Source organism: Cryphonectria parasitica, assembly GCF_011745365.1.
Source record: "Cryphonectria parasitica EP155 unplaced genomic scaffold M406scaffold_2, whole genome shotgun sequence".
Classification (NCBI taxonomy): domain Eukaryota; kingdom Fungi; phylum Ascomycota; class Sordariomycetes; order Diaporthales; family Cryphonectriaceae; genus Cryphonectria; species Cryphonectria parasitica.
Window position 1 is genome coordinate 3,617,815 of NW_024468910.1, and position 22,049 is coordinate 3,639,863.

Genomic DNA, 22,049 nt, shown 5'->3' on the forward strand with positions numbered 1-22,049 from the left:
CCCTTTCCCGGCACACCGGCGCAAGAACAACATCCGCACGGTTCCGACTGCAATCAGACACGCACACTGCAAATTTCCAATGATATGCTTCCAGGATTCCCTTCAGCCTTGGAGTGGAGAGAGAGAGAGAGAGTGGGAAGAAGGGGGGGGGGGGATGTGTTGGGTTCCTCCACAAAGCTGCCCGATCTGAAACCCTCACGAGCGATTCCGTTGAAGCGAGAACTCCACCATCCAGAAAACGGCAACAGTTCGAGACCAGCCCTGGACAACACCTCCCCCGGGGGTTACATTCACGAGACTAATGTTTCGACGATCATTACCTCGCACTAGCTGCTGCTGCGGTCAGATTTCACACGCGCACACACACACACACCAAGCCTAGAGAACGTGGTTTAGTTCAATAGTAGGTACCATGGTGGTGGTTGCAACACACTGGATCTGTGGTGCGGCAGGACAACTGGGCCACCACCACCACCACCTCCTGAGCGGGATGAGGCTCGACCGGGCTTCTGCTGCAGTAGAAAAGTAATAGTTAGGTAGTGGTCAGTAGCGCCAGCAGCAGCAGCAGCAAGCCCCCTGCTGCATAATACGATGTCGGATGCCGGAACTTTCAAGCTTCAAGTGGTGGTGTCGAGACCGTCGCCAGGGAAATGACTGCTAGAGTAATACGTGCCTTGCATCTCTGCTGGGTTGTACTCCACCCGTGCTGCAGAACCTCAGACAAAGAACAAGACCATCGTCACATCCATTCCCTCATCTCGATACTACCCAGAGGGAAGAAAGAGGGGAGTCTCGGCGCCGAGCCAACAATCGCAGCCAAGCAAGCGAACGGAAATGAAAAATGTACACGATCATTAAAGAACGAACGATCGATCGGAACGGAACAGAAACCCCCGACCCCATGCTCAAAGAGGACCGTGGATTGGTTACAGTAGAGGTATCCCAGAACTATTCTCGAGTAGGGCTGATGGATGTGATGTGTTTGGTTGCATGGATGCATGGCAGGTCTCGCCTGTGTTTGTGAGACAACGCGCAGTCAATATCGGAAGAACGTTCCCTGGATGGGGGAGGAGGGGCGGCGAGCGGCTCATCCATGCCGGATCCTGAACCACAGTTTGTACCCTTTGCTGGCTGTCAAAGGAAGAGAATAGTAGTAATCAGAACCCGCAGAACAAGGAAGTGGGGGGTGGGGGAGCGCTGTGTATGTACTATAGAATAGCACGTATAGAAGGGAGGGCCAGGGGCTACCCGGCGAGCCGGACCGTCACGATCACATACGTTTTCTCTTTTTTTTGAGAGTAAGAAATGGGGTGAGCCTTGCTAGTGAGGCAAGTCCTCTACTGTGTGAGTACGTGCATACTGTTACACGTCTCCCATTTACACAGCATGTCTGAATGAACTACCTCCTGCATCGTCTTGCTTGCGTCTGGCCTTGCTGTGCGATGGTGGCATCCCGCGCCCCCCCCCTCCCCTCCCCTCCCCTTAAAGTAAACCCTTTTATTTGATCTCCCGTGCATATTTCGACGGCATGAGTCTAGCCACCCCTTCATCTTTTTTGGACCTTTCCGTCCTCCATTTTCGCACTATCATCTCGTGAGGCAAGTAATTCGTCACACCGGTTTCCGCTTCTCAGGAGTGTGCCAAGTCGGAGCTACGACGCAACGCCCAGCATGTCCTGCGACGGAAAGAAAGAAGAAGAAGAAGAAAAGAAAAAAAAAGGCGCGTCATAAGAGTAGGATCGTGTAGGTAGTAGTAGTAGGAAATAAGCTGCAAGCCACGTTGAAAGCAGCAGAGAGAGAAATTATGATATGCAGGACACTAAAGAAACGCCACGCCCATGGCCGCGGCTGGGCCTGGCCTTACCCCTGTGCAAGAGGCCCGGCCAGCCGATCTGTCGCCATGTGGTCGCCATGTTCTTCCACGTTCCCGGCAGAATGGTAGAGTTCATTTCCAGGGCAGCGCAGGCGAAAGTCAAAATACACACACACAAAGAGAGAGAGAGAGAGAGAGAGAGAGAGAGAGACGAGGAAGAGAAAGAAGAGGGGAGAAGAACGTAAATTAGGGTTCACGACGATACTCTTTCCTTGTAGGGCTAGCGTTGGTCTTCAATGGGAGCCCCTTCCCTGAACTGTCAGGGGAGAACAAGAACGAGAAAGAAGGCACAATTCGGCTTTGGGATGGCCATGAAGCCATTCCTGAAACGTTGTCCCTCATTCTTCTTCTTCATCATCTTCATCTCTCTCTCTCACTGTGCTGCCCCACCTGCAACGACGACAAGACAGCCTTGTCTTTTGCCCCTTGCTTGCCCCAGGGACCTTGAGAACCATGGTAGTACTGTACCTGGTATGTAACCCCGAGTTCTCCACCAAGCTGTCATTTTATGGCCTAGTGACCATCTCCGAAAGAGATTGGGGATGAGAGAAAGGGGAAGAGGAAGGAAGAGAGATCCTCAAACATCGGCCCTTTCGAGAGTGGTGGAGATTGAGAGAACAGGGATGGGGAGCGGAGAGGTTCTGGTCACGGTGTGATTGCTGTTGGTTTTCCGAACGTCAAGAACTACGCACAAGGAAGGGGGACCCCAGCGAACGGGGAGAAGGCTATCCGTTCATCGATCAAGGGCCTGGATGTCTCGGCACTCGTCGACAAGGCTGGGTAGTTGTTTGTTGGGGAAAGGAAAGAGGAAGAGTACATTGTACTGGTATTCGAGATGATCGACAGGTTCGTGCTCCTGAATGAAGGAAGAAAACAAGGCAACGCTCTCTTGTAGGTGGTAATATGTCCGAGTCCTAGGGTCGACCTTTTCATTTTTCCTTTCTTCCTTTCTTTCTTCCTTCTCCTTCCTTCCACACTTCTCGAACATTCACGGGTTGCCTTTAGTACTCCTCGATGGTAATATAATGCTGTCTTATAGAATTAAAGCCGGTCTGTCTCCCTCGGCCCGGGGGGAAGGGGGCCCATTTCACAGGCCATGCAGACATGCTCAACCACTCACTTGACAACTTTGACAAGAAGCACCACCGTTGCGTTTCGACTCACTCTCTACTTGAGTACGCATTAGCTCAAAGGATAAAACTGGACTTTCCGCCCTAGTATGTATGATTCAGTAGAAGGGTTCATCCTGGTCGACAAGCAGAGAGAGAGAGTCTGTGAAACTCCAGGTCGGGTCCGGGAAAAAGGTTTACCATAGCACAAGTCTAGTGAACCGGGGGGGGCTGGGCCTGTTTCCATTCCATCCCAACGGAGAACTCCATGGTCGTGGATCCCTAGACTTGTATAGTGATTATAATCTGCTCTACTAGTATATCGTCATGCACTATGATAAATTACAAATATTCGCCAAGAGAGAGAGAGAGAGAGAGGGGGGGGGGGGGAGGGAAGAGAGTAAGTGAGTGAGAGAAAAATGGATCATGGAAGACCCGGCCGGGTGGGGGCTCCGGTGAGGCCCCTCCGAATTGCCGCGTAAAAATGGGGGGGAGAAGGGCAAGAATTCCAAGGCGAGCGAACCTTACGAGATATCATGGTACTGAGGTGGGTCAAAAGGTCGGCGAGGTTGACGACGCGTTTGTCTGTGCAGTCTGTGCAGTCTGTGTGCAAGGCAGGGTCTCGTCGGTTTGTTGACAGTGAAGTTGTTCTTACATAGTACATTGTACATTTTCATATTGTCGTACACGAGCCCTTCCCTTGCTTATACAGCATTGGGGGTCCCATCAAGAATACGAAGCACAAGTTATCACACCTCGTCCCTCACCGCCGATAGAATATCCAGCACCTCGGCCTCAAGCACATCCTCAAGAAGCACAGCGGGCCGCCAGCCAAGCTCCCGCCTCGCCCGGTTGGCCCAGCACCGCGCCGTGGTTCTGTTAGCCCAGCTCGGCGCCCGAGGGCTGTCCGGCGACACCGACACGGGCGTGGCAGCCTCGACGGCGGCGCCGTTGGCATGGAGGACCGAGGCCATCTTGGTGCAGAGGTCGAGCTTCTGGTGCTCGCCATTCTCAGCGCTGGAGGGGGAAAAAAAAAAGGGAGAGGGTGGATATATGTCAATCTTTACGATGATGACAAGATAAAGAAAGCGAGGGCATGAGTACATACAAGTAGAACCTCTCGAACCCAGCGGGTTTTGCACCAGCAGCACCAAGGTTGTGCCTGATAGACCGTATGATCAAGTCCGAGACGTCCTGGGCCTGGACGTGTGCCCAGATGTTGGTGCCCTCGCCGGCGTAGGTGACGCGCCTGTTCCGCAGCGCCAGGCGGACGAGGTTGGGGAACGGGGACGAGATGGTCTTGAGCGGGCCTGACCCGCGCCCGAAGATGACGCCTGGGCAGATGATGGATGCGGTGATCTCATCTGCCAGGTCGGCCCTGCTGACCCTGGGTCAAAGGTAGTCAGTAGGAAGAAGGAGAAGACAAAGACTCGTTGTCTACACAGTTTTATACAATAAGAAAGGAGGAGGAGGAGGAGGAGAGGGGGGGGGGGGGAAGGGACTCTGAGCAAGCATACTCGAGGTCAATCAGCCGGTGCAGCGCAGTGTCAGGTATAGACTTGATCTGCTCGACGTCCAGGTCGTCATACTTGGGCACGTCCTCCAGCCTGCCCGTCGGTGCCGACTCGATCAGCTGCGTGCCCGAGATATGAACCAGAACGCCCTTCCTGCCCGTCCTCCTCGCCAGGCCTCGGTTGATGGCCCTGGTGAGATGGAGATCGTCTGAAGTGGCAGCGTTGATGGCGACGTCCACCTCTGCGCAGGCATCTTCTATCTTGCCCAGCTCATCGTGAGAGACCTGAAAGAGAGTTTGTGTCTTGGGTTTAGCCAAGATGTATCAAAATTGTAATGAATCTCGAACCAAAAAAAAAAAAAAAACAAGACCTCACGTGTTGCCATTTCTTCCTGCCTAGAAACTCTATTTGTGAAAACGGGGAAAGCAAAAATAAAGAAGCATAAATCTTCATACTTCGGGAGACCAATAAACTGTTAAACTTACCACAAGCAACCTTGTCCGTCGCCCGCTCATACACGCCTCCCTCTCGGGCCGCACAACGCAGGTGACATCAAAGTCGCCAGCACGTTCGAGGTCTGTGAGGACCGTGCCGCCAAGGTAGCCCGTCGCACCCAGGAGGAGGACTTTGTATGCCATGCTGGAAGGCGAAGTGAGTAGGGTGGTCGAGTTGCAGAGAGGGAGACGGAAGGGAGTGGGGATATCCGAGTATTGTCACTCTCGATTCTTCGCGAGCCTCTGAACAGGTTTTGTTGTTCTTCCCAAGTGCGCGGGGGGGGGGGGGGCTCAAATAATGGTTCGGATACCGAGGCTCTGGGAGAGAGAGAGAGAGAGAGAGAGAGAAAAGGGCTTTCTTCTTAGCCTCTGGAGTCCTGCCACGCTGACCAATTCTTCTCTCCATGATTAGACATTTTTCACTATGACACTTGTGTGAATGTGTCTTGGATACCGAAATCTGTTGACATTGTTCTCATGGAGACGGAATACCATGTACACATGTTGGTGACTTGTCATCCTCCACTTTAGAGATCCAGGGGAAAAATGTGAAAATGTGTATATCTTATATGGCCATTCGCTATGTCTAGGATGACTTCCACCTCAGAAAGAACTTCAAGGCAGCCGCTCTAGTAGGAGAGAGAGAGAATAATACCAATGTATTCACGTGTGCCATGCACTGCTGCATATCTGCAATCTAATGTCTCTAATCCTGCCCTTGTTTTGTTTTGGTCTTGTCTGCATATACCTCGTCTCTCATCCCGTCATTAGATCGGCTCATCCCTCGGCTCGATCAACACCTCATTGACAGCCACATGCTCCGGCCTCGTGACAGCATACACGATGGCCCCGGCGACGTCCTCGGCATCCAGCACCTTGGCCCCAGACGGCTCGCCATACTTCTTGACGGCTTCCTGGTCCGTCGACATGCTCAGCAGCTCCGTGGCGACATTGCCCGGCTGGACGCTGGTGACCCTCAGCCCTGTGCCGGCGGTCTCGACACGCAGTGCCTGCAGCGTGCCCTCGACGAAGAACTTGGACGCAGAGTATATCCCCAGGCCGGGGAAGACCTTGCGTCCTGCGTCCGAGCTGATGGCGACAATGTGACCCTTGCCGCGGGCCAGCATCGACGGGACCGTGGACGAGAGGCTGTGGAGGAGGCCCTTGCAGTTCACGTCGACTGTGCGCTCCCACTCGTCGACATGAACGTTCTTCATGAGGGTGAAGTACATGACACCCGCACATGCTACCAGTATGTCGACGGGACCAAGCGCCTCCTCGGTGGTCCTGATGAGAGCCTCGACTTGACTTCGGTCTGTGACGTCCGTTGCCTGGGCCAGGACCTTCACGCCTGATGTTGAGGTGATCTTGGACTTGAGAGAGTCCAGAGCCTGCACCCGCCTTGCTGCGATGGCAACGTCTGCACCCTCTGCGGCCAATGCAGTAGCCACTGCGGCGCCGATACCAGAAGACGCACCCGTGATGACGGCGACCTTGCCGGCTAGGGGTCCGCGGGGTTTGACTTGTGTGGCCATCTTGTCTGCCTTGCGAGGGGGACGGGGAAGCCAGCCGCGGGCGTAGAAGTGTCTCGTGTACGTCCGAAGTAGTTTGTCGTCGATCTTGGGCCGCTGGACGCCAAACACGTCTTCCAGGATAGGCCTGGTCTTGGAATCGTTCAGAACTGTGACCTCCCGGACGTAATCGGCGGTGGGCATGCCAGAGCGCAGGATGTCGACCGTGAAAGATCCCTCGCCCCAGCGCCCGGAGCCCCTCTTCTGCTTCCACAGCGCAGCCCACTTTTCAAAGGCAAGCTTCTCCGTGCCGAAGCCTAATTGGTCGAGATAGCTAAATACGTCATTGGCACAGATAGGCGCGGGATCTCCCAGGTGGAAGATGCGCTGCGTCATGTCTTGGTGATCCGCCAGCGTCGTGATGGCCTTGCTTACGAAGTCTACAGGAGTCATCTCCACGAGCCAGTCCTCAATGTCTGGAGCATACCCAATCTGCATAGACTCAACAATCATGGCTGTCAAGAGATCCCACGCATTGGTAGCGCCGGACTTGCTGTGGCCGCTGATGGTCCCTGGACGGTAGATTCGAGTGGGCAGACCTCTGCGGTTGGCTTCGATGACCAGCTGCTCTGCAACCCACTTGGTTTGGCTGTAGCCATCGTGCAAGCGCACTGGGACCTCGTCAACGTCGATGATAGTATCTTCCGACCAGCCCTCTCGGGAAGGCGGCAAGACACCATTGGTCGAGACGTGATGAACAGGTGCTCCAGCGAGACAGGCCAGACGTAATATCTCGCGGGTGCCGCCCACATTCGGCGCACGCAATGCGGCATACGGGTACACGAGGTTTACAGTTGCCGCTGCGTGGATCACAACATCAATACGGGAAGCCAGTTCCTCAAACTGGTCAGGTGCCAGTCCCAAGCGTTTCCTGGACAGGTTGGCCGGGAGGATCTCAACGCGGTCGATAATAGAGTCGTCCCACAGGCCTAACTCTGTGAGGTTCTTCCGCAGCCGTGCCATCCCGGCAGAGGTCTGGTCGTCGATAGGGTCATTGAAACGCACGATACAGACAATGTCTGCCTCGGTGCTTTCGATGAGTGAGCTCAACAGGAAAGCACCCAGGAAGCCAGTCACGCCTGTCAACAGAACAGTCTTTGCCTGGCTGAGAGGGAGTGTTCTTGCATTCTTGGGCTGGATGTCAGCAGCCAGAACAGAATCAGCGCGCAAGACCGCGGGCAGATCAGCCTGAACAGCTGCTGTGTGGCCGTCGCGAGCTGCGGTAACGGCCTCAACATGACCCTTAATGGTTGGGTCGCCGGCCAGGGATCCAAGGGGCACACGAAAACCGAACGTTTTAGTCAGGCGGTTGGAGAGATCTGCGAGGGTGAGGGAGTGGCCACCAAGATCGAAGAAGCTGTGCTCCTTGGTGATAGCGCTCGGCGGTATGTTCAAGCAGGCAGCCCACAGCTCCGCGATCTGTTCGGCCCTGATCTTCGTGTTGGTTTCGGCTTTGGCCTTGACTTGTGGCGAAGGGGCGCCTGGCTCTGGGGGCGGCGGCAGGCTCTTAAGGTCCACCTTGCCAGATACTTCGTGTGTCGGAAGCACATCAAGCTCCACCCAAAGAGCCGGTATCATATAATGTGCCAGGTGCTCAGCAAGCGCTCGGCGGCCCTTGGGGCAGTAGCCGGCCTCGTCGATCGACACATGATCTCGGTCGTCATTTGCCTCCTTATCGTGCACAATATAGGCGACCAGTTGACGTTCCACTCCGTCGCCTCGAGGCACAACGGCACACTGCTTCACGGCCAGGTTCTTCACAATGGCGTTCTCGACGGTGCCAGGAACCACGCTGTAGCCACGGAGCTTGATCATGGCACCGACACGACCGGTGATCTCCATAAGGCCAGAAGGAAGAATCTTGGCCATATCGCCGGTTGCGTACATGCGAGCTCCGGGGGTATCATCGAACGGGTCTGGCAGGAAGGCCTTCGCCGTTGTCTCGGGTAAATTCAGATATCCACGGGCCAGCAGACCGCCTCCAATGAACAATTCTCCAGAAACCCCAACGTTGACCGGGTTCTTGTTCTCGTCCAAGACGTAGGTGTGCTTTGGGTCTAGAGGCGGTCCGACGGGGCAATACGGCTGCTCAGCGTTCAACATCTCCTTGATGTCGCCACAGGCGATCTCATGCGTCTCACTTGCGCTGTAGCAATTCAGCAGGCGCGTATTAGGAAGAGCTTTCATGGCCCGGAGTATCAGGTCAGTGGTAACGACCTCGCCATCTGGAGTCGAGGTTAGTCTCTGCCATGGACACCAACGGAGGAATGATGGTAATGTGGCGGGCGTGATAAGGTAACGTACTTAACCAGAGAGTCTTCAGGTCAGGCAACCGTTCTCCCAGCCTCGCATGTCGAGACAGAACAGTTGCAAGCAAGGTTGGAGTCATCAAGGTCTCGGTGATGTTTTTCGAAGAGAGCAAGTCCACCAAGGCGACAGGATCATAACTCGCCTCGTCCGGTATGCAGAAAGTGGTGGCTCCCCGAAGCAGAGGGCGTAGTATCTCCCAGACGAAGAAGACGTTGCAAGCAACTCGATCGCCCTGCTTCAGGTCGCTGAGTTTGAATCTCAAATCATACGACCGGACAGCACCTCTGTGTGGATTTGCGATGCCCTTGGGTTTTCCCGTAGTGCCTGACGAGTAGGATATGAAGGCTAATTTCTCGAGATCGTTCTCGTCTATGGAGTTGTTGCTGCTGGAGTTCGACTCATTGCTGCCGACTCCCTGCTCGTCCATGACGATCAATGGGACATCAGCTTCAATTCTGCCGACATGTTCTCGTTTTGTCACAATGACTCTGGGCCGGGCGTCGTCTATGACACCCGAGAGCATCGCCGGAGGGTAGGCGAGCTCTAGGACGAGAAACGCCCCGCCCGCTCGGAGAGCTGCCAGGCATGCGATGACATAGTCGGCACTCCTCCCCATCAGGACGCCGACTGGGTCATCTCGGCCAACTCCATGATTCCGTAACGAGCTGGCGAGCTTTGACGTGACCTCGTCCAGCTCGGCATAAGTGTAGGTGTGCGACTTGTCTTCCAGGGCAATTGCATCAGGTGTTGCAATGGCCTGTTGCCGGAAGCTCGCTGCCAGATCCCTGTCGATGTCGAGGATGGTCATCTTGTGTGATGCTTATTTTTTCTTCTTCAGAGAAACTTGAATATAATATAGGTAGATAGAACTGATGAGCAGGTTGTGCAGATATGCAAATGGAATGACAGTGGTATCTTAGACGCTCGAAGACAATGGAGGATGAGACAGTAGACGGGCAATTGAGAAAAGTTTACGGGACGTTGAGGATCATTGACTCGCCAGAGCACTGGTCTCTGCTAAAATACTAGGACGAAAAGGTAAAAGATATGAATGAAGAGTGAGCTTGATCGTGAGCTCTAGGGCTCTAAAAAAGAACCGAGTAACCGAGCGAGGGCCAAGAACACGTTTCTTCACCCCTGCCGGCTGCCGAAATTGAATCGAGGTGGGTGAGGATTTAGAGTTCCAGAGAGGGAAACCACGATCAGATATGCAAAATGCTCCAAAGAAAGGGACACGTGCTCTCTTGAAAAAGTTGGATGAGTTGAATCAGGATCAAATCTCCTTCCAAAATAGAATTCAGGTGAAAATCAGAAGGCTCAAGCCAACAGAGACACAGGTATGGCCACCCATTGAATATATACGATTTCACATGCTCGTGTTCCTCAACATTTCCTATCTCTACGTCACATCAACCAAGCACAATCCCAGCGACGATATCGGCTCCGCCATCCGATTAGTAAATGAAACCATGTCAAGTCTCGTTGGAATAGGTCTAGCCCACCGAGCCCATCGAGCCCCGTCGAGTCTGTTCCCGCCGAGACCCGCCGAGTTCTGTGGGGGGGGAGGACGGGGCGTGGAGGGCGCCAGTGGCATTCGGCCAGGCACGAGGGATCGAGCTGCTTCATGGCCGCCCGACTGCCGCTCTTCACGATGATATCTAGGCCTGCAAGGGACGACATTGGCTGGGGAGTTTGCGATGCCAACCCGAGCCGTCTTGTTTATCCACGCCACAAGACTGCGTTCTGGATGCTGACGCCAGGGGCAATGGCTCCGGGGCCAGGATGGCGATATACCAGGCCTGACCGGTTTGGATTAATGTCTTTTTCGCCTTGATGGAGAATCCCGCGTCTGAGGATACTCCCGTGTGCCTGGCTTACCTTTCTGTCCTCGAAAGACGAGAGTCTTCTTCATTCGAGTTCGTGGCAGATAAAGAGAAACGACAAACCTTGAGTCCAGCTATTTGACAGCGTCACGGGCGGTTCAGTCCTGACGAGCCCTTGGCACCCTCTTTCTCAACTCTCTCGACCAAAAAGGTCCCTCCGATGCACGATATTGGATCACGCCCGCGGGTTGTGTGAGACATAAGACACCTAATCTCTACCCAATCGTCGGGTCATCAGCCCTGGTCCAGCGGACCTTGCCGCGAGGGACGACATTTGCACCTTGTTCGTTAGCCAGAATGGCGTCATTGGCTTTATGCCTTTTTGGGGGAGTTATTGGGTGATCTGGGCATGCTGGGCCACCCGGGGAGCTTGCTGAGGCTCCTAACGGTAATCGCGGCTGGGGGATATCGGTGATGGGCTGGAGGCCTGAAGTGATACGGGCGGCTGGCAAAAAAAAGAGAGGACGAGAAAGTGACGACTCAGTTTCTAAGGGTCAGAAGACGAGCCTCGACGAGGGCAAGGGAATTCTTGGAGACGGTGAGGGTGAACAGAGGAAGGAAGAATGCGAGCGATGGACGGCCTGCTCCCCACGGCAGCTGTGTAATTTCTTCGTGCTATACAGCAGCAGTTCTTGGGCAGCCCTGGGGTTGCTTCAATACAAGTTTGCTGGGCGAGCACAGTGGTTCAACGGACGCCTACTGGCTGTACGTTCGAGGGAAGTCCAAAAATCCATACGGTGGGACACTTCTGCATCCAAAAAAGTCTATTCTGGATATGATAGAGATTTTTCCTGTTCAGAGAATGTGAAAGAAGGTTCTAGGTGGTCGGTCACGAATGCAGGTCTTGGTTTTTAGGGACCCTGTTTTTATGCTATGCAATCAGATGCCATGCAGGTGAATTTCTTCACCCCAGGCATTGAGAAAAGAAAATAATAGAAAGCAACAAAGCCAGAAGATGTCGACTTTCAAAATCTCTCAGAATGATCAGAGCAAAAGCACATCTGAATCACCAAAGCTTGATCCCCATTTCCAGCTTGTTGCTCCATACGCTTTTCTTTACTAAAAGTCGGCTTTAACCCACCCGATTCCTCTGGCCTTGAACTCGAGAGACACACACAACAACAAAACAGTCATCTCTGTACCCTTATTCTACGTCTCACACGGTATGACCGTTAAAATTTGCGTTTGGGCGTCTTGACTGAGCAGGGTTCCATCCTGAGGCTGCCGAATAGCAGCATCAGGCAAGGGGCGTGGCATCAACAGCCATGTTTATGTCGTGATATAGGGCTGCATGAGGTGTCACTCCTTCGACATCGAATATGCTTACGCTACCCGGGAACCACGTTGTCGAAAGAACGACTTGGAATCAGTAGTAATTCGCGTCTGAATGGCGTTGGGTATCTGGCTGAATGATTGCAGTTGCCTTGACAAACTGGGAGTGATATGCTTTTTGTGCTGTGTTCGTCCTCGTAACCTTATGCCTCAACTATACCTGCAGCCCACCGAGCACTTTTTCGAAGACCTCATAATTGCCTTCGTTTTTCTGATCGAACACAGCAAACCAAATCTCCCTCCACCAACCGCCCGCAAACTCCGTCTCCTCCAGTACTTCCTTCCAGGCATCTGCTACTTCCTCTACAGGATTCCTGAAAGCCCCGCATCCTAGCGCACCAAGTACGAGACAATCGTGGCCTTTCGCCGCCGCCACCCGTAGCCCTAGCCTCATCTTCCTCTTGGTCAAATCCCTGTCCTCACTGTCGGCGAAGACCTTCCTCTTGTCGCCCGCCAGAGACTGTACTTCGGAGACCTTCGGGCAACGAACGGCCGCGATGCTGACCACGCTCACCACGGGGAGGTCGGCAGCTGGGATGTCGGGCGCCAGAAGCTTGTGATCCTCAGACGCGGAGCTCCGGATGATAACCACATCATGTGTATAGACACCCTGGTCAGCATCCCAGGGATAATAGTGCTTGTGTAGGCTAAGAGAAAGAGACGAGCGGTAGCAGAGCGCTTCTTCTTGGGCCATGGCGCCATTTAACCAGCCGCCGCCGGGGGACTTATCGGATGCGAGATTGAGGACAGCGGGTCTGGAGTATGTCATAGGAGATTTGGTGACGGTACTGGCGCCAGGGGGCGCGGATACAGCAGATGTTGTGTCCATCATCATGATAGCTGCGTTGAAGGAGTCCTCATTGATCACTTTGACGGTGGCCTTGTCGTGTTGCGGACAGTCTTGTTGCTTCAAAGGCGGGTTCGTGTCTAGCGATATAATCTCAGACTTTTCGGCTTTGAAGCCTGGAAGGTCCTTCAGGATGAAGGGCAGCACAGATCTGGTCTCGTTGGCGACGTGCACCAGGGCTTGTCGAGCGGCTGAGGGCTGGCCGCGGCCAAAGAATCCGCCTCGTCCCCTGCCTCGTCCACCACGCCAGGTAGAACGCCCTCTCCTTGCCCAGGGTGAATGCCTTTGAGTACCCTCAGACATACCTGTGTGGTAGTTGTCTTGTCTGTTGTGTGTCGAGTTCCTCCGTCTGAAATTTGTCTAATCAATCTGGCTGGTTGTTGTAGAAGTGACGACGAAAGAGTTATATTGCAAGATGTACGCGGGATGCACTTCAGATGAGACCCAGAAAGCTTGATCCAGGCCGAGACCGTTCTACCGAAAGTTCTTGTTGTTACCGTAACATCTCGACGATCACCGTAAGTCGCGTAATATAAAATTATGTTCGAAGAAGGCGCGACTAGGTCTGCGAATGGTGGCGCGGTCGCTGCCTGGTAATATCTACTTACTTAGCGCAGACCCGCTCCTTTACGCACTGACTGTTTCGACCAAACAAGCTTTGGAGCTGCTCAATGCTGTTGTAATAGCTGCATGTATCAAAATTTCCCCTTCCTTTTCTTTTACTTGTTGAATTGGGTGGTAATTTCTTTGTACAATCTTAGGAGCTGTAAAGATTTCCTGGCCTCATACATTATGGAGAAAGGGGTATCATTTCGTTTGCAAAAACTACAACACAGATTATTTTACAGTAGTAGTCTATCACTTTGACCATTTTGAATTGATCATACGTCAGTGTGGTTTATGAAACCAGTCTGAAGGCGGTGGATCAGCTGTCCGTCGGTGTTGCCTGACCGAGTACTTCGGCCATGGCGATGGCACCCTCCATATCGTTCTTGTTGAAGAGGAAGATTCCCTGGATGGCTGCTGCACTCGTGCGCCTCGGAGTCTTCTCATCGAACAGGCCCATATCATCCAGCTTCTGCAGGAAGCGTTGCTTTCCGCTTCCGTCCCTGTCGACGTCGCCATAGAAGCGGTCGAACAGCTCACCTGCCTGGTACCTCGTCGCCTCGCCCACCCGGACAATCATGTCCACCCGTCCTGGCCGGATGAGCGCTGGATCTAGCCTGTCGATGTGGTTTGTGGTGAGGAATGCTATCCTCTCTTCTCCAGCCGACAGGCCGTCCAGCGCGTTGAGGAGACCGGAAAATGTGACTGTGGATCCGCTGTAGCCATCTGAGTCCTTTTGTTTTCTGTTGACGAAAGCGGCGTCTGCATCCTCCAGCAGGACGATGGTTCGTGCTGGCAGCTTCTGCATCATCATGGCCAGCTTGTCATCCGCCATACCCCGCTCGCTCAGGTTGATAGTTGCAATAGCAAAATTCAGCTCCCCGGCCAGGGCATGTATAAAGCTTGACTTCCCCCCACCTGGTGGTCCAAAGAGCAGATAGCCTCTCCGGTACGGTATGCCCCGCTCAGCATACCATTCCTGCCTGGCAATAAAATCCTTCACGTCCGCCACGATGCCCTCCTTAACGCCTTCATCTAGCACCACACTCCCCAGTGGCCTCTTGCGCCTCGGCTCGCCCAGCTGGACCCAGTCGAACCCACGGACCGTATACACCACCGTCTTTCCCTCTGTGGCCTTGGCCATCATGGCGTGCGCATCCCCAAAGATCTCCTCAAACACATGACGATGCGCCCAGAGCGCCGTCAGCGTCATGGTCTCGTGCGGCTCGCCGGTAGACATCTCGGCGGTCGACGATTTCTCCCTCTGTACCATCACGTAGACACCCGGCGCATGACGTATTAGATGTGTGCCATATCCCGGGACGAGCGCAAAGTGCGCGTGCGTAGGCCCGACATTGCTCGCACTCCTGCCCGGCGCTGCAGAGCGGGTCGTAGTCTTCACTGAGAGCTGACGGATGCGCGTCAGGCGGGAGGCGAGCAGGCCAGGGCTCTCACGGGGGCGCGAGAGGTATCCCAGTACCCAGGGATAGGACGGGTCGGTCTTGGAGATCTCGACGTTGATGAGGAGCTGGCGGCGGAGGAGCTGTGCATAACGGATCGCACCGCGGCGCGCGAGGGCTGCGACGCTGCCGAGAGCGGCGAGGCCTACGCCGCCGGCGAAAACGGGAGATTCGAGGACCGCGTTGAAGTTTAGGTCCATAAGAGAGGACTTGGGTTGCGCGGCGGGATCCATAGGCACCTACGTCGTCGCATGGGAGGTTGATAAGAAAGAAAAAAAGAAGAAGAAGAAGAATAAAGGAAAAGAAGTCCGAGACAAAAAGTTGGCTTTCAGATGACTGCAAGCTAAAGAAAACAAGACCCCTGCAGAATTCTTGGTGGGGGTCTGAATTGCTAGAGTAAACGACTGCCCACTCTTTTGTAAGAGATGCTTGCTCCCCCCCCCCCCCGGACACATCAAAGTTTCATTATACATAGTACACTTCATGATATACTTCAAGACCGTGTTCTCGAGCTCATCTCAAATGGTTCTCTCCTTTTTAGTAGTGCTCATATACAGTAGGCGACACACACATACACACACTGGGTTGGCATGCCTCCTCAAGTGATTAGATCAGGATCATGGTCATACAGCCGGTGCTCTGTGAAAGACTAGAGATATCCATCATACAGTTCCCAACCCCGCCTGTTAGACTCTCCATGTACAACCACTGGGTTTCTGGCGCCTTTGCCATTGCGGTCGTCGCTTCAGCGGGGCACACTTTTTCAATGGTTGCAAAGTTTCTCTCCGCTATCTCCTTATAGACCTTAACCCAGACGCCTTGGCCGCTTACTCCTCGTACCGCCAAATTTCAGCCTGGTTGAGTCGGATACCTTCACGATCTTGTCTCTCAGCAGTTTTCCCTCAGTACCCAGCAAGACCTTTGTTACCGCCTCCCTCCCCGGTCCGAATCCTCTCAATGACACCTCCATCTTGTCAATTTTGTTGTGCCAGCCAGCCTGCTGAAGTTTATCGATGACATAGGCGCCCAGCTGATATGCCGAGTCGTAGGTCTTCCTCTGACTCTTTCTGAACCCTAGATTGCCGCAAGACAGCGATACAATGGCGTCGCGGTTGGGCTTGGTAACTGTCACGTGGCAGTTGTGCTTGTGGCTGTAGATGTGGAAGTGGTATGGTTCCGTGGGCTGATCAGCCATCATAGCGCCGCTTGACAGATCATCAAGACCACCCGACGGGTCACGATCCAGGAGTGACGAGTCCACGAACCGCGTGTCGTTGGTGGCACGCCCTAACGCTAGGTTGGCTGAGGGTAATCTTTGCGAGAGCTTCCACATGTTCTCGGACTTGACGGGTGCAGAGCGCCCTGATCCGAAGGGAGGAGAAGAGAATGGGGATTGTCTGTCATTATTCGCGGTCGGACTGTTGCGTATGTTCCCCATGACACCTGAAAGAATGCTCTCGCGCTTCAGTTTTCCGCCGTCGTCTCGTCGGGTGCTGGAGCTCGAGAAGGGCCGCGTGAGCGGGGCTGCGGCTGCGCATCGTATCTGTGTTGACGAGGACTGTGATGTTGCTGAGAATAATGTTTTCGCCAATTGGCGGCTTGTTGTTGACCGACTCATCTTGAGAGTTGGTGGGCTGTGTCGTCGTCGTCGTGTCGTTCGTCCGGCGACGAGCCTGGAAAATTTCGGGAGACTTTCAAGGCCGACCGATTGAGAGCTCAAGTCCACTGCAAGTGGTAGCGCATGCAGGGCACCTGTCGCCTGCCGCTGCCCAGGGCTCCCGCTTTTGCCTGCCCCCAAAAGCTCCGATTCTGGCCCGCGGCAGACCCCAGCAAAACTTCCGTCACGCCTCCCAAATTTTCGAAGTGCCTCTTGTTCCTGCTTCTCCCATCATCATCATCTTCATCATCACCACCTACCCTTCCGCCACCTACTCTAGGAGTTTTACCCTTCTCCGGGTGGTGCGCCTCTTTATCCTATTCCATCATGAGTTCCTTAAGATCCGTCTCGAGGACACTTCCTCTCTCCTCCTCCTCTTCCTCAGCCTCCAGGGTTTCTGCGCTGAATGCATCCGCACACCCGTATGGCAGATCGCCAGCTTTCCGGAGGTTATTATCGGGTCGTTTGGTGTCGCAGAGCAATGAATCATCTATAGCATCGCTTTATTTTTACACTACACCTGCGCAGATACCCCTTCTACGCTCTCAATTCCTCCCTTCTGCGATACGGACAACCATCGCGCCTCAGTCTCGTGCTTTTCACATGACCCCCCCAAGCCGGCAAGATGTGAAGCCCGAAACCAAGCACGAAAACAAAGCGCAAACGGAGTCGGCCAAGGCAGAAGCCGCTGCAGAGCAGGATCAAACCCAAAAACAGGACGAGCCTCAAGAAGAGTCCAGCAGCGAGAAGAAGGCCGAGGGCGAAGAGGGTGAAAGCGACAAAAAAGAGGAAAAGAAGGAAGATTTACCACCGCCACCTCCCCACGGTGACAAGACTCCATGGCAGGTGTTCATGGAGACCATGCAGACCGAGTTCAAGGCGTCTAAAGAATGGAACGACTCGACAAAGCAATTGGCACAGGGCGCAACCGATTTTGTGGAGAGCGAGTCTGTCCGACGAGCACGCGAGGCATACGAGAAGACCACCGGCGCCATGTCCTCGACTGCCGGAAAAGTGCTGAAGAACACAGCCGGTGCGGTGGGCAAGGGTGCGGCGTGGACGTGGGACACCTCAGTCGTCAAGGGGGTTCGCAAGGCGGCGAATGCTACAGGCGAGGTCATCGACAAGACCACCAAGCCGATTCGGGACACCGAGGCCTTCAAGAGTGTGAAAAGCGTCATAGACGACGGGAGCAGCTCGCGGTATGGCGGTTGGGTGGACAAAGAGGAGCGGAGGAAGCAGAGGGAGCTTCGTGAGCAGCTGGACGGGGGCCGCAAGCCCGAGGTGATCGAGGAGGACCCCAAGTATGTTGGACATTCATTACCACTGTTCCTCAGTTGAGCTCAGTCCTAATGTCTAATCTTTGCTGTGCACAGCGCTGGCACCAACATCACCGTCCACAAGGACGCCCAATGGAAGGAGGCGTGGAAAAACTTCAAGGACTCCAACAAGTTCGTACAGGGCGTCTTCGGCATGAAGGACGTGTACAACGAGTCTGAAAACCCCCTCATCCTCACCGCCCGCAGCATCACCGACCGTGTGGCTGGGTTCTTCGCCGAGAACGAGACTGCGATGGTTATCAAGAAGTTCCGGTCCATGGACCCTGCTTTCCAGGTCGAGCCATTCCTGCGCGAGCTACGCGAGTACATACTACCCGAAGTTCTCGACGCCTACGTGAAGGGCGATGTGGAGACCCTGAAGCTCTGGCTCTCCGAGGCGCAATACTCTGTCTACGAGGCCCTCACGAAGCAATACCTGCAAGCCGGACTTAAATCGGATGGCCGCATCCTCGACATCAGACACGTCGATATACTCAAGGCTAGGATGCTGGAACCCGGCGAGATCCCTGTCTTCATCATCACCGCCAGGACACAGGAGGTGCATGTTTACCGCAACGCGAAGACGAATCAGCTTGCTGCTGGAATGGAGGACAAGGTTCAGTTGGTCACGTACGCCATTGGTATTACAAGGACGCCGGATGATGTCAACAACCCTGAGACAAGAGGTTGGCGGTTGATTGAGATGCAGAAGAGCGCACGGGAGTATATTTGAGTACTTCGTCACCGACACCCTGCTCTCTCTCTCTCTCTCTCAAGATGGCTGCAGCGACAAGCTGTCCTCCCTGTTTCCTGCAACATCTGTTCAACCCGGGGCACTAATTATCCGCTTCTTTGCTCTCTCTTTTAACGCCGGTCGCGCGTTCATGTCTGGGCTATTGTAACCCCGCACGCCACTTTTTGCCGGCGTGTCTAGCCGTCTGAACATATAGAACCTCTGTACAAATATCTTGGGCTGATTGGGTTTTCGGGGGTTGCAAACTCGGGAAGATTTGAAAGAGTTTCTTCGGGCAAGGAAAAGTGATTTAGGACGGCGTTGGCATCTGAAACACCACTCCAAAAGGGCATGATGACCACTCATCCCTCCAATGTATATTGATGATGATCAAAGAGCTTGAGCATATTGAATTGCCAGTCTCGAAAGCCCCCTTGGACGGGCCTGCTCCTCTGATGTGTTTTCTTCCTTTCAGACGCATGATTTTTGTCAAATCGGTGGTGTCTCTGCATTTGATGTACTACGCATCACCACTACTGCGTTACTGTATGTGCTCTGTTTGACGTATGTTTGGCTTTACTTATATGAGAGCAATTGCTGGAAATCATGGCTTTGGCTTGTTAGTAGCATTATCGCTGTTACGCAGGCGAAAGCAAAAGGCATCCCATCATGCAAGTCATATGAGATTGAAGAGGACAAGACTCTTTTTAGAATTCCCTCCCTTAATAATATTTATTGTCCCTGGTCTTTCCCCTGAGCCGCCAGCTTGGTCTGTGATGTTCCACCCTTTCATAATTCCACCTGGTACCATCATTGTGCTCTCTCAACCATTAGTCCCCTTCAGCCTCTTCCTCGTCATGTCTTCCAGTGGAATATTGGAGACATCATGTCCAAGGCAGGATAGTCTTTCAAGTGTCGAGTGCTCTTGATCTCAACTGAGCGGGCTGCTCAGAGCAGCCAAACATGTTGCAGGCTGTTTGCATGATCCGCAGTATTGACTGCTGTCCATAGCCTCTCAAGTCCTTAACTACCAGCCCAAGTCGCAGGCTGTTGTTCTGAGGGAAGTGATCATTGCTGATTTCGGTGAAGTCTGTGGACAGCTCGATGCTCGGGTATAGCTTGTCATCAATCAGAGTGATGATAGCTGTGGCAGAGGAGGGGAGGGAGGGATTCCGACTGGAACACCCAGACATGATTTGTGAACCAAAAGGTCTTCCATTTCCATATCCTGTTCAGGCAGGGGCCTCTTCCTTTTTGTCCTGACCCTTGGCATCCTCCTCGACAGATTCACCCTCACTGTCAAAGCCAAGGGCAGCTAGCTCACGGACGAGCTCATTGATCTTGATCACCTTGGCGAACTGCTCAGGGAGCAGAGACTGCCCATCGTCCTTCTTGCTCTTCAGCTCCTTGGCTTGCTTCAGCTTCTTGGTGAGGTTCCTAGCCTTCTTCTTGCGCTCGACATCAGGATCAACAGCAGCTTCGTCCCCTTCACCAGTCTTGGGTGGCTGAGCATTCTTGTCCTTGCTCTTGCCTTCACCGTCCTCCTCCTCTTCGCCGCCGGCCTCACCGGCAGCCTTGGCCTTTTTGCGCGCCTCGCGCCGCTTGGCATTCTTGTTCGCAGCCGCTGACGAAGTTGCAAGTGTACCGTTGGCGGTGGAACCTGACGTGGCGGCTTCAGCGCCGATCACGCCGCCCTTGTAGCGGTTGCGAAAGGTCTCGGCGGTTCGGTTCTTGTAGATCTCGGCGTCCTCGGGAGGCTTGTAGCCAGGACGGATTTTGATGGCCTTCCGTACGGAGCCGTCCGCGCGGGTCGACTCAGGTATGTGGCGCTCGCCGGTGGAGTTGGTCACGATGCCAGAGTTGCTTGGTTGGGCGGACATCTTGACTTCGCACGAGGCAAGAAGACGCGCGGGTAGGGGAAGATTCGAGGCGGATGAGCGATGATCGGACTCAGATTCCGCAGGGTAGGCCGTTAGGCTTTCAGCAGTATACCAGAGATGGAGGAATTGCTGATGGGAAATTCGAGGTAGCGGCAACAAGATTGAATCTTTGAAGGGATGATATGGACAGCAAGACAACAGCACCAGCACTGAGAATTGCGACGAAGCCGTCTGTGAGGACGTTGACCAAAGGTTGTGGTGGGGGTGCGTGTATGGTTGAATACTGCTGCAGGTCCCTACTTAGTTCAGTATGTACAAGGTACCTCACAGGCGGGTGGGGTGGTCTGGGGAAGCTTTGGCCAATCAGAAGTGGGCCGTTTCGTGGCTAGGGAATGGCCGGAAAGTCATCGCCAATTTTGAATCCATCTTTTGAAGCCTCCCAGTCCCCAAATCGACGCATCCTCAACGACGAATTGCCAACCCAAAGAGCACTTGCTGCCAGACCAACCCCCTCCCCAACCAGAAGCACTGCTGTTTAGACAAAATGGTATGTTACTCGGCACCCAGGCGCTCCCACTGGACCATCATGAGCTAATCGCGCATCAATCATCAGGCCGGCCAGACCACCATCTACAAGCAAGTCACCCACGCACGACCGATGATGATAGACTCGAAATTCTAACCGTTAGCCACAGCGTCCTCTTCCGAAACAACTTCGTCATGCTGGGCGCAGTGTTCGCCACCGCCTTCGGCCTCCAGATGTACGTCTCCATCCGATGCTACTCATCACGGCTTCTGGGCCCCTTTTTCTGATATGAGGACGGCAGGTCTTTCGATGTTGGCTCGCAGAGCCTGTGGGACAAGATGAACCGGGGGGTAAGGGACACATGAATTCCTTGGACATCACGTACGAGTGGCGAAGCTGACTAGGTTACAGCGTCAATGGAAGGACATCAAGTCCAAGTACATCGAGGGCGGCGACGAGGACGAGGAGTAAAGCCAGGAGAAGAGGAGGGAACCGGAATAGATGCTGCAGTTCTTTGGAATTAAAGGAGCAAACCGGGACAGACTTGGCAATGGTGTACTTCTACGGCTTTAGAGGTCTGCATAGATGGAATCGCAAAATTGATGAATATGACAACAAGCTAGAGGCCCACATTCAACGCTGCTCTGGGCCAATTACTGCACACTAGGAGTTTTCTCAGGATGGATATGTGAAGATGAATGTCTCAAGAAAACAGTTGGGTGCGGATCGAGACAGTGAAGGGTTCAAAGCAAGAGAAGAGGAGCCGCTCAACAAGCTGCGGAGCGCACGGCTGCTAGTCGATGCTGCTGGGTGGACCGTATAGACGCCCATGTCCCATCCTACCGCAGAGCCCAACCATCAACTTTCCCTGAGACAGACATCAACAACAAAGAAAACACGTCACAGCTTAATTCCCTGCGACCCAAGCTCAAGCTT

At 53.9% G+C, this 22,049-nt stretch overlaps 7 protein-coding genes across 7 annotated transcripts; 1 reads left to right on the top strand and 6 right to left on the bottom strand.

Moving 5' to 3' along the window:
- Positions 1-3,628: 3,628 nt before the first annotated feature.
- On the bottom strand, positions 3,629-5,133 carry M406DRAFT_349948 (NAD(P)-binding protein; the record flags this gene model as incomplete). The annotated part of the gene is made up of 4 exons (XM_040922515.1): positions 3,629-3,998; positions 4,090-4,368; positions 4,499-4,779; positions 4,981-5,133. 4 exons carry the CDS (start codon positions 5,131-5,133, stop codon positions 3,731-3,733), a joined length of 981 nt encoding a protein of 326 aa, XP_040779880.1. The 3' UTR covers positions 3,629-3,730.
- A 490-nt stretch (positions 5,134-5,623) lies between these two features.
- Positions 5,624-9,678, bottom strand: M406DRAFT_82137 (uncharacterized protein; the record flags this gene model as incomplete). Its single annotated transcript, XM_040926026.1, has 2 exons — positions 5,624-8,785; positions 8,865-9,678. 2 exons carry the CDS (start codon positions 9,676-9,678, stop codon positions 5,757-5,759), a joined length of 3,843 nt encoding a protein of 1,280 aa, XP_040779881.1. The 3' UTR covers positions 5,624-5,756.
- A 2,561-nt stretch (positions 9,679-12,239) lies between these two features.
- Positions 12,240-13,109, bottom strand: M406DRAFT_231778 (uncharacterized protein; the record flags this gene model as incomplete). The annotated part of the gene is made up of 1 exon (XM_040915884.1): positions 12,240-13,109. A coding segment is annotated over one exon (870 nt), but the record flags the coding sequence as incomplete, so codon positions are not given.
- Positions 13,110-13,857: 748 nt separating this feature from the next.
- On the bottom strand, positions 13,858-15,198 carry M406DRAFT_43915 (uncharacterized protein; the record flags this gene model as incomplete). The annotated part of the gene is made up of 1 exon (XM_040924235.1): positions 13,858-15,198. One exon carries the CDS (start codon positions 15,196-15,198, stop codon positions 13,858-13,860), a length of 1,341 nt encoding a protein of 446 aa, XP_040779883.1.
- A 605-nt stretch (positions 15,199-15,803) lies between these two features.
- Positions 15,804-16,214, bottom strand: M406DRAFT_242913 (translational machinery component; the record flags this gene model as incomplete). Its single annotated transcript, XM_040916193.1, has 1 exon — positions 15,804-16,214. A coding segment is annotated over one exon (411 nt), but the record flags the coding sequence as incomplete, so codon positions are not given.
- A 768-nt stretch (positions 16,215-16,982) lies between these two features.
- On the top strand, positions 16,983-18,707 carry M406DRAFT_62927 (uncharacterized protein; the record flags this gene model as incomplete). Its single annotated transcript, XM_040924808.1, has 3 exons — positions 16,983-17,323; positions 17,396-17,959; positions 18,032-18,707. 3 exons carry the CDS (start codon positions 16,983-16,985, stop codon positions 18,705-18,707), a joined length of 1,581 nt encoding a protein of 526 aa, XP_040779885.1.
- Positions 18,708-19,939: 1,232 nt separating this feature from the next.
- M406DRAFT_337243 (uncharacterized protein) lies at positions 19,940-20,587 on the bottom strand (the record flags this gene model as incomplete). Its single annotated transcript, XM_040921235.1, has 2 exons — positions 19,940-20,184; positions 20,245-20,587. 2 exons carry the CDS (start codon positions 20,585-20,587, stop codon positions 19,940-19,942), a joined length of 588 nt encoding a protein of 195 aa, XP_040779886.1.
- Positions 20,588-22,049: the final 1,462 nt, after the last annotated feature.